The sequence below is a fragment of the Tyto alba genome, unplaced genomic scaffold (assembly GCF_018691265.1).
Source record: "Tyto alba isolate M040663 unplaced genomic scaffold, T.alba_DEE_v4.0 Super-Scaffold_48, whole genome shotgun sequence".
Lineage (NCBI taxonomy): Eukaryota > Metazoa > Chordata > Aves > Strigiformes > Tytonidae > Tyto > Tyto alba.
The window spans coordinates 20,333,027-20,345,128 of NW_024881324.1; the positions used below are offsets into that span (position 1 = coordinate 20,333,027).

The following is a 12,102-nucleotide window of genomic DNA, read 5'->3' on the forward strand; positions in this document are numbered from 1 at the left end:
ACCTTGGACAGCAGCTAGGTGCTCACTCAGCCACTCCCTCCCTCCTCAACAGAACAGGGAGTGAAAATAAGATGGAAGAGAAAATGGGTTGAGACAAAGACAGGGAGATCACTTACCAAATACCATCACTGACAAAACAGACAACTTGGGGAAAAATAATTTAATTTACTGCCAGTTAAAAATAAGGTAGGATGGTGAGAAACAAAGACAAAAGAATTAAAACACCTCTCCATCCCCTGTTCTTCCCAGGTTCACCTGCACCCCTTCATTCCTGACTCAACTACTTCCCCCTCTCTTCTGCTCCTTCCTTCTCACACTCTTCCCTGCTTCAGTGTGGGTATTCCCCATGGGCTGCAGTCCTTCAGGGTAAATCTGTTCCAGCCCGGGGCCTCTCCCGGGGCCGCAGGGAAACACCTGCCCCAGGGGGTCTCTCTCTGCCGGGGGGGGGGGGCTCCTCGAGCACCTCCTGCCCTCCTCCCGCTCTCCCCTTGGGGCTCGCAGGGCTGTTTCTCCCCCTGTTCCCCTCAGCCCTGGCTGCCGGGCAGCGTTTTGCCCGTCCTTACCCAGGCTTTCCCCGAGGCGCCGCCATCTCAGCTGAGGGGCTCAGCCGTGCCCTGCGGTGGGGCCGTTGGAGCCGGCTGGAACCGGCTGTGTCCGGCGCGGGGCAGCCCCGGCCGCTCCTCGCAGGGGCCGACCCCGCAGCCCCCTCGCTGCTGCTGCTGCTGCCACCAGCACCTGGGCACCTGCAGCTGGCACAAGTATGTTGTGATGTTTCAATGGGAAACTGCTTCTTTTTATTTCTTTTCGGCCATCCACCATCTTCTACTCTGGTCATTGTAATACATATATATGTGTGTGTCTGGGGGGCTTATATGCATGAAATTTAAAAATACTGAGTAACAAACATACCAAATCACATAGCCCTTGCATTAGCAGACCTATACCTTCATGGGTGCCTAGTGGCGTTCTGGTCTTTTCAAATATCATGTCCTTTCCCTGAAGGACTACCTGCCTGAGCCAGACATAGAAAGTTGGTAAACTGCATGTTTCCCTGCAGCTTTCAAAGCCTCAAAAGTAATAAGGAAAATTGTATTTCGTCTGTTTGGGTCTCCAACCATGCTTGTTACAATTTTGCTGTTATTAGCCTTCATTTTACCAAATCTGTACATGCCCACTCCCTTTTCACATGTCTCAATGTTATTTAAATCAGTCTAGCTCATCACGGATTCTCTTTCAGTGACATTTTAAAATATGAATGATTTATTCTTTTTTTTTTTTTTTTTTTCCCCTATATTTTAGCTCAGCCTAAATTATATAAATAAACAAGGTTTCTTGAACCAATTCTTTATATGTTGCTCTTCATCTTGTCAACTCATTTGACCCATATAAAAAGCTTTATCAGGGATATTCTTCCCACTGTAACCTTACTTAAACATGTTTTTTCATATCTTTATATTTCCAGCCATTTCCTTATTATATTCACCAGTTGTCTTTCTAATCATTATTCCTTTTATTGAAAAAATAACTAAGATACATATCTATTGGAAAACTAAATTCCTTGTGGTTTCATTTTCTAGCATTCAATTTTCCCTCCCTTTTTTTTAGATGTATTTCTAGAACTTTCTTTTATTACTTGATTCTTAAGTGTTACTTTATAACTTTTTTTGCATCTACCTCATTTCTTTTGTCATACTACAATTTGTGGTCAATTTACTTGAATATTTTTTTTTTCTCTTCCTTTTCCATCTCTTCTGATTTATTCTTTAGTTTCTTCAGTATATTTCCATAGATCTTATACCTTCCAGTGTTTTTAGTAGTATCATAGTTTTCTTCATGCCTTATTTTTTTCTAAAACTCTCAAATTTTTACTTTGTTTTACTCTGCTAAGAGATTGGTTTTGTAATGCAAATCAATACAGGGTTTCTAAATAGTTGTGGGTTTTTTTCTTAATAGCACATTATATTTTCTGTTCTTTATACAGGATTTAAAAGCAGGACTAACACTGATATGCTTTTGGACACATTGCCTAGAGCAAAGGAATACTAACTAAGCTTATCTCTTGTCAAAATTCCAACATTAAATAAGTTTGTACAAGTATCATATATATACTGGTATATGTAACGTCATATAATAACCCCCTTAGATTATAACTACTGTTTTGTGTCAGTACAATTACCAATATAACTGCTGTAGCTATAAAGGCTATGGAGAATAATTTTATGACAATTCCAGGGAAGCAAAAGTCTTCTTAGATTTCCATGTTTGGAATAGTATTGATAACTTCTAAACTTCTTCAGACAACTAGCCATCTCCTGATAATCTGTCACTTGATCTGTTGGAATATATACATGGCCTCATTTGAAAAGGAGCTAGTAATGCACTTCCAGTGTGAATTTCCAGTAATACCCTTACTTGCAAAAAAAAGAAAAAAAAAAAAAAAATTTACAAAGATTAGGTTCCAACTGAGAATAGCAAAGCAAATAATGTTTTTGTTTGTGATGTGTTTTGCATTTTAATCTAGAGGTGCTGCAAATATGACAGTGTATCTAAACACATTGTTTCACTGGGATCATCATTAAAACTTTGCCTTTTAAAGAAACATAGAATCATAGAATGCGAGGTTGGAAAGGACTTAAAGTATTATCTGCTCCAACAATTCTTGGCAAAAGCCCGGTCTAGACAAGATGGCCCAGCAGCCTTTCTAGATGAATCTTAAAAGTGTCCAATGTTGGGGAATCCACCACTTCCCTGGGGAGATTATTCTAGTGGCTGATTGTTCTCACTGTGAAACAGTTTCCTCTTGTGTCCAGTCAGAACCTCCCCAGGGAATTTTACCCTTTAGCTCTCATCTTTTCCATGTGATTCCTCGTAAAAAAGGGAGTCTCCATCATCTCTGTAGCCACTCTTTAAATACTGGAACATGGTGGTAAGGTCTTCCCTAAGCCTTCTCTTCTCAAGACTGAACAAACCCAGTTCTCTTAGCCCTTCCTCATGTGGCACACTTCTCAGACACTTAATCATCTTTGTGGCCCTCCTCTGGACCCTCTCCAGCCTGCCCACCTGTATAGAGGGGACCAAAACTGAACACAATATTCCGGGTGAGGCCTGACAAGTGCTTAGTAGAGTGGGATAATGACGACTTTGTCTCTGCCGGTGATGCCCTTGTTGATGCAACCCAGCATCCTGCTGATGTGCTTTGCCACTGTAGCACACTGCTCACTAATATTGAGCTTGGTTTTACACCAGGACTGCCAGGACCCTTTCTACAGAGCTACTCCCCAGCCAGGTAGATACCAGCCTGTGCTGCACTCCTGGATTATGTTTACCCCATTGCAAGACCTTACATTGGTCCTTGTTGAACTTCATAAGGTTCTTGTTAGCCTACTCCAGCCTATCCAGATCTTCCTGCAGGGAGGTTCTCCCTTCTGAATTATCCATTTCCCCACTCAGTTTGGTATCATCTGCAAACTTCATCAGGGTATATTTGATCCCATCATCCAGATCACTTATGAAACTATTAAACAGCAAGTAACTTGAAACTGCGTAATATTTAGTCAGCCAAATGTTTGCTGGATTTTTTAAAATTATCCTTACATTTTAATATCGGAATGATGCTTGCAACAAGAAAACACAAGTTTTTTTTGTTTCCTATGTAAGCAAATTAGCTGAATTTGCTTTACAAAAATTATCATAAGGGTAAACATGGTCAGTATTTGAACAGAGAAGTTCTCAGAGAACTTCAATTCCTACAACAAATTATGAATAATGGAGATAATAGGCGATCTTTTCTTGCTGTCTGTTGCTCTGCTAAAGGACAGTGGTACGTAGTGGCATAGTAGGTGCATAATCCCTGTAAACCATTAAAGATTTTAGGCTATAAAAAATTCTACACACCCATTTTAAACTATGAGTATGCACACACAGAAGTGGAGGAGTTGATTTCCATCAGTTTAACACCAAAAACTGACTACATTCATGGTATCCTGTTGTGAAGTACTGGTACATATACTACTGTTTTCTTGACTTAATTTGGCAAATCCCTAAAGATTTGTTTGCTAATTGCTCACTAAATAATTAAAAGTTTAATTCTTTAAAAACAAATAATATTCTTGTACTGTCTGTTTTGTTCATCTAGTAGGTTATTGAATGTTTGTGTGAGAAAACAAATTTAAAGACAAAACTCCAGTTGAGAAAATAAGCAAGCTGCTGCATTAAAATAAATTAAATCCTTGCCTCATAAATAAATTTATTACTGTATTCTGAATGGACAAGAGGGAAGTTGGGGGTGAATTATGCATCTGTTAAGGCAAATAGGAGTACATTGCAATTGCTGATGTTAAAGATGATCAGTCCCAACAAAAGCTGTGATATGAAAAGAAATGTCTGTGTTTGGAAGAACTGGAAGAGGAAAAGGAGAGGGTTTAACAAGTATGCCACGAGGAAGGAGAGTGTCAAAAAATTAGATGTAATTCCATGCTTGAAAAAACACTGATTTAAATAAATCATAGAATAAAAAATGACCTAGGCTCTAGAGTAACCTATTTTTGGAAGTTAAACTTAAGAACATAACTGAACATTACACATGCATGCACAAAATTTCAGCTATAGGTACAGTTTTTATTGCTATGGTATTAAAAACACCCACTCTGAAATAAAGCAATAAATATGTCAAAAATAGTATTTTGTTTGGAAAATGACATTTGCCACCCTTAGGTATAGAAACTTCAGAAAAAAAAAAGCCACACATTTATTTACCTGACAGGTAAACAAATGCTGATAAAGGGCTTGCCATTACTTGCCCAAAAAATATAAAAACTTTTTTGTAAGCACTGCAGAAAGCGCTCAATCCAAGTATTGAACTGACCTGATGCAGTTTACTCTGAGAACTGTGACACCACATTCTCATCCCACACTGAGGGGACACATCTGTAGAGTATACTACAGTGTTTTGCAAGAGTTTAAATATATATATTAATCTAACTGGCATTTTAATCTCAGGAATTTTATTGGTGTATTTTGCTATACCAATAAATAAAAAAATCTTGGTTTAGAAACCTATGTTTTTATTTTGAAATTTAATTTGAAACTTTAACTTCCTTATCAGAAACATCTATTTGATAAAATACCATTTTTACATCAAAAATATAAAACATCATCTGAATTCCTGTTTTAGGTGTTGATTTTAATTTAAAATGATGGCTCAGAGATTAAGATTAAAAATAACCTAGGCTACAGATAAAACTATTTTTGGCAAGTTTTGTCTTCTATATAGTTAGAAAAATATATAAATACGCATTGAAAAAAACAAACAGAGGAGGACTAAAATGGGAGCTGTCCATTTTATATGTGTACGTGTGCCACCACATGAAACGTGCATGGATGCTGTTGGAAACATTTATACGATATGCTTGTTTAACATTTGTTCAGTTAGTATGTTCTACAGATTAAGTAAGTTATTAAGTCACTATGTGTATAGTTTGAATATGAAGTTGTCTTCTTAAAGTAATCAGACAACTGTATCAAAAACCTAGGTGTATTTGGGTTTTTTTGTTGTTTGTTTGCTTGCTTTTTTCCCTGCAGCTTATTCAAACCATAAGTGCCATAGACAAAGATGACCCTCTTGGTGGACAAAAATTTTTCTTCAGTTTAGCTGCTGTTAACCCTAACTTCACTGTTCAGGATAATGAAGGTAAAATTCATGCCTGTTCCAGGGAAGGAGTGGTATCTTTGCTGTCTGGCATACATTCCTGAAATATATTTGCTTTTGATGTCTATCAGTATGTAGAGATGACATCGAGACTACTGCTAGCAAGAATCATAATTTAACCTGAATGTTTGTGGTTCAGGACTTCTACATTTTTATCTGTATAAAGGGGCAAAAATGAGCATGGCAAAAATGTAATAAAACAAATTATAATGAAAATCAGAAGTGTAGGGGTTTGAGGTGAGTAGCCATATGAAATGTTTGACTGAAGGATAAAAAAAGTTTTAAAAATGGCTTCACCTTACAAGTTCAGATATTTAATTTTATCAGTATGACTGAGAGGGCTCTAAATTACAGAAGAAATAAATGAGGGGGGACATGGTATCAGCCATCAAATTTGCTAGAGACATAAAGGCAATGGGACTATCCCTCTTGCCCTGATGAAGAATTCAGGAATTAATAGGCTGCAAACAACATGAAGAATTTTGCCTTAGATAGAGAAAAAATTCTAACAGTAAGGAAAGTCAAGAATTAAAATCGAATTGTTTGGGTACCTTATAAAATCCCCAGCAGCAGAGGTATTCAAAGATCCATCAGACGCATAGTTTGTGATGTTGAATGAACACAAATAGCATACAGATACCCAAAACCAGTGAAGAGATGCAATAAAGGAAAACTTTCTGTTTCACATCACAGAGGCTATGAAAAAATTATTTAATATTTTAAGCAAAATTATATCCTGGTGACTAGATCTTGAGCAAATAGAGGTACAGACTCTGCTATTTCTTTTCTATCTGTAATTATTTTCTTTGTTTTTGCACATGGGTTATTTTAATTCAGCCTGAAGTTGCCTGACAAGATAGATAAATACTTCCCTCAAAAGATCCACAAGTATGATGAAAATTAAATTTTCCTTCTAGTGGAGACTAAATCTGTATTTTCTCTTATTTGGACGAAAAAGTTAGCAACTGTAGTGCTGGCTCACACTCTAGTGTTGTAGCCCAGACTATAGAAGAAATAGTCTGTCCCTTTGCCTCACCTTGCCTTCCCTTGCCTTCCCATTGCCTTCCCCTTGCCTTCCCTTGCCTTGCCTTGCCTTGCCTTGCCTTGCCTTGCCTTGCCTTGCCTTGCCTTGCCTTGCCTTCCCTTCCCTTCCCTTCCCTTCCCACCACTCAGTGAACAGCTTTTGATGCTGAAATATACTGCATACAACTAAGATTTATCTGTTACAAATACAGGTTAGTAAATTCACTTCTCAAAACTGTGCAGGGATACCTACTGTGTTTCACATTTTCTGGATTCCTAAGACAATTTTTACCCAAAAAAATCTACTTCATGTGCTAAGGTACATAATTCGTTGATCTACAGTATGTTGAAAGTGTTTTGGTGTGGAAAATCTCATACTGAGTTTACAGATAGCATTCCCATGAGTGTTGTCACAAAAAGTCCATAGGAAGAATCTTTCAGAACAGAGTGCTTGTTAAACAGCATGAAGTGGAAGGTTATTTTTTCTCAGTTGGCCACTTCATTTCAGGGCTTCAGCCCAGAACTGGAACTGTGTCATGCACTGCATACATTAATCTACAGAACATTTTAGGCTTTGAGAAATCCTCTTTTCAAATCACCCTCGAAGATGGTGCTGAAGCACAGAGAAGTGGGCCAGATATACATAAAATATTCTGAATAGCTTTCTAACCAAATGGAAATGTCATTATCAGGAGAGACATATCACTGTGATATCAGGAACAGCTTCAAAATGCTACTAGTGATGTAAAATATGATGGTTTGCATGTACTATAAATGATACATTTTATATTCATATACTCTACAACAGTATATTTTAATCAATCTAGATAACACTGCCAGAATTTTGACAAGAAGGAATGGCTTTAGTCGACATGAAATAAGTACTTACCTTCTACCAGTGGTGATATCAGACAATGACTACCCTATCCAGAGCAGCACTGGCACGCTGACCATTCGAGTGTGTGCCTGTGACAGCCGGGGGAACATGCAGTCCTGCAACGCCGAGGCCTTGCTCCTCCCTGCTGGCCTCAGCACAGGGGCACTGGTTGCCATTCTCCTCTGCATCATTATCCTGCTGGGTAAGAAAAAGGAGTGCATCTTTCCCCCTATGAATAAATGCTTCAGGCCTGACTCATTTTACAAAACTATGCAGGTTGATAAAATTAATGATCATGCGTTTTGCAAGAAGAATTCAACTGCAACTTAAAAGAAAAAATAAAAAAGGCAAACCCCATTTGTCTGGGAATTGGACACTGTAAATAAGAATTCAAGTCCCAGACTGTTAAAACTATCAGTGTGCAACAGGAAGCTCATTTTTGTTCTTAAATTGGCCAAAAAAAAAGATCAGAGAGAAGGAATAACACAATCAAAAATCACTTTCTTTAGTTTAAAATTTTTTTTGAGGTAATGTCTCTTTTTTATTTAAATAACTATCTGATGTCAACATGCTGTACATATTTCACACAGAATATGGCAGTAAATAGTATTTTTACTATAATAAAACTCTGTTTATCCAGAGATTTCTGTACCGTAATAAAAAAATGTCACTTTTGTTAAACCTCTATTTTGTGGTTTTCAGAATATTACTAATGACCTATAACTCACCTCAAAACCAGTTTTTAACAGTATACTTTGAGCTTAAAAAGGGGAAGATATCTTTAGAGTATACCTGGCTATGTTAAAACTCATTAAAGTTACAGAAGGAGCATGTAGACAGTCTCATGATTCTGTAAAGCAAAGTGCACAGTGTGTATGCAGAAGAGCACGTTTTGATATAGATCTTACTGTGCTACTGTAATACAGATGGAGATGTTTATCCATTTATCAGACAGAAATGAATTGCTGAAATGTAGCTGATATAAACCTTTTGTACCTGGTGGATTTGGTACTAAGAAACTGTTAGAGACCTTTACCAATCCTTTGCTTCTCTCTTTAAGTTATAGTGGTGCTGTTTGCTGCTCTAAAGAGGCAACGAAAGAAGGAGCCTTTGATCCTCTCTAAAGAGGACATCAGAGACAACATTGTGAGTTATAATGATGAAGGTGGTGGAGAGGAAGACACCCAAGCCTTTGATATTGGCACACTGAGGAATCCTGCAGTTATCGAAGATAAGAAGCTTCGACGAGACATTATCCCTGAAACGTTCTTTGTACCACGGAGGACTCCCTCAGCACCAGATAACACAGATGTCCGAGATTTCATTAACCAAAGGCTAAAAGAGCACGATACTGATCCTTCTGCACCGCCGTATGACTCGCTTGCAACCTATGCCTATGAAGGAAATGATTCAATAGCTGAATCCTTGAGCTCCTTAGAGTCGGGTACCACTGAAGGAGACCAAAACTATGATTACCTACGAGAATGGGGCCCTCGGTTTAATAAGCTAGCTGAAATGTATGGTGGAGGAGAAAGTGACAAAGACACTTCTTAATCTACAGTAGGCTACATTTTTGTTTCCTTTGAGCGGAAGTAATTTTACAGACACCTTCTGCACTCAAAAGTATTTAACATTCAGGAAGATTTTCCTGCCACTCAGCACAACGGTTTCCTTTTAAAATTTGTTTTTAATTTGTCCATTAATGTCATTCATTCTTTCTAGTAGGATGCCACTTGGAATATATACAGCATTTTATTTAATTACCTTCCAAGAGCCAAAGCTATGGAAATTCAGTGTTGTCCATTTTAGTAAGAAAAATAAACAATACCTTACCTTCAGAAATTTGAACAGGGTGATAATCCCTTAAGCAACCTCATATACAAGTCGCTTCTGTTAGGTACATGTCCTATCCTTGCAAGTGCAGCTTTTAAGATGGCAAAGAAGAAAAATCCAGTATGTCCTGTTCTGTACATTAAAATTAAAACAAAATGTACATGTGGTGTTAATAAGTGTAATATGCAGCTGGTTGAAAAAAAAAGTTTGTGCAACTTCATTTCATCAAATTATATCTGCCAATGTTTTATATTTATATTTTTGTATTTATTTTTAAGAAATAAACCAGGTTTTACAACTATTTTGATGCTTGCCTGCCTGTTCTGGCTATCAATTTCAGGCTTGAAGAGAACATGAAGTTTCTCCAATGACAGGACAGCAATCTACTAGTACATCTATGTTGCAGTATTCTCCATACATTTAACACAATTTGAAGTACTTGTGCTCACAGGGAGAGGATCAAGTTATGGACCTATTTGCTTGCTCAAAAGTGCTACTTCCTACTGTGGTCATGTTTAAGAGAATTTTATTTATTTATTTATTTTTGAGCTGAACTAATTATATTATATTCTATTCTAGAAAGATGATTTACTATTTTGTCTCCACTTGAATTACCTTATACTAAAAATATGGTGGTACAACTAATCCATCCAAACACAAAAAATGTGTTTCAGAAACTGAGTTTATTTGCTCTATAGTTCTCCATTTTGAACCATAATTGCATCATCATTGGTGATCTGTACCTGCAATGGATAAAGTGTTAAAAGGTGTTTGAACAACGATTTTTAAGCACCATCCTTTTCCAAAGGCAAATCATCTGATGACAAAACAGTGTGCGTTGTACTGCAACCATCTGAAGGTAATCTAATCTTTAAAGCTCTCAGGCTGAAGGCTGACAAAGTGTCAGTAAAACTAACACACCCCACACCCAATTTACTGAGCTTTCTGATAGCTTGGAAAAGTCTAGTAAAAAGAAACCTGAGCAACTAGCCAACTGTAACAGAAATCCTACTTTAGCTATCACAAAACAAAGTAGGTATCTGAAGACATTTTAAGATGTCTTTTTTTTTCTTTCAGTCTTTAGATTACACAAATCCATTTAGTCAACAAGCATTGAATTTTTGAAACATTCAGAAAGTGCAATGTTGCATTCTTACTTGATCAGTTATTTCTTCTCTTTAATGGAGTTATTAAAACCAATGAAGTTGAAAGCTGAGTACAATGCCATTATGCAAGCTATTTTGGTGCAATGGAGACCAAATTTTTATTGACTTGATATCAAATTAAACTATTTGATCTATTAAGAAACTGTGAGGATTATGGATTTTTCTTATTTTCACTCAATAATTATTTAATGAAGTAAGGAGTTTTTATATATTCCTTAATAGAAAATAATTCTGAGAATATTAAGAAACAGCTAATCAGCAGTACAAAGCTTTGTAGAAGTCTTACAGGCTGTAGAAATAGCTGATCTTCTTTATGATTATCCAGTGAAATGGATCTAATTTTTTTATCCTTTATAATCTCCATTTGCCCTTCAACAGCATATAATAGGAAGAAACAAACAAATTTCATTCATTAAATACATCAGTGACACCCTACATATTTAACTGAGTATATATGAGGATATAAGATAAAATAAGCTGTAATACAGCTTTTTTTTTTTTTTTTTACCTCCGTTAAAAACAATATTTTGGTTAGACAGATCCAGCCAACACTTTTACATATAACTCAGTAAGAATCTCTGTTTCCAGAATGAAAACCCAAACACACACACTTCTTTCACTCCTTAAACTTATCAGCAAATGTCAAATAAGACTTATTATTTTGATTTGAATTACAGTACTTATTTTTGAATGATAATGATATGGAAATATTTGTCTATCACTATATTTAAGGAAGTTACTTTATAATTGCTCAGCATAATCCAAACCTAATATTTAGAATTTAATCCTGTATGTTTTATTAAATAAAATATTAGTATACATTGTGGAAGTATATAAATATAAAGTGGAAGTATATAAACATAAACATACTACTAAAATTATTATAGAAATAGTATAAATGAAGATCTGTTTTACCCCTTGCCATATCTTTGGATTTTTATTTCCCAGTACATTTTAGGAAAAAAAAAAAAAAAAAAAAAAAAACAAAAAAAAAAAAAAAAAACCAAAAAAACAACATTTCAGCACTATAGATGTTACTGTGCAGATAATATTAAACTGTTCAAATATTTACCATTTTACTGTACAATATCTCATCCCAGTGGAAGTGTGAATAGGAACATGCAGTCACCTATGCAGAGAAATCATATAAAAGCATTCAGGAAGTCATAAGTCATTGTCATATCTAATTTATTTTAGTAACTGGATGAGTTAGGCATCTGCTTACAGTCCTTAATATTACCTGTAGTCACAGAATAGCCCACTAACAATGTGCAATTATGTGCCACAGATGAATCGTAACAGCTTATTCAAATGGAAGGCCATATAGTAAAAGATAAAAGCCTAAGTATCAGATGTCATGGAAAGGGAGAAGAAAGGCAGCAAGAGCACTATCCCAATGTCTTTCTTACACCCTTACAATAGCGAGGATTGGAAAGTGAAACTCACAGGCAATTCAAAGTGGAGAAATGTGAAAAGGATACCGGCTTCCCAAGTAG

General features: G+C 36.4%; 1 protein-coding gene across 5 annotated transcripts in view; it reads left to right on the top strand.

Moving 5' to 3' along the window:
• CDH10 (cadherin 10) overlaps positions 1-9,420 on the top strand; it is a 100,685-nt gene extending 91,265 nt beyond the window's left edge. For all 5 annotated transcript variants that reach the window (XM_032991949.2, XM_032991950.2, XM_042806785.1 and 2 more), the window contains 3 exons: positions 5,581-5,689; positions 7,558-7,809; positions 8,668-9,420. In XM_032991949.2, coding sequence (XP_032847840.1) covers positions 5,581-5,689; positions 7,558-7,809; positions 8,668-9,161 — 855 coding nt within the window. In that variant the 3' untranslated portion in view covers positions 9,162-9,420. The remainder of the gene's footprint in view (positions 1-5,580; positions 5,690-7,557; positions 7,810-8,667) is intronic.
• The last annotated feature ends 2,682 nt before the right edge of the window (positions 9,421-12,102 follow it).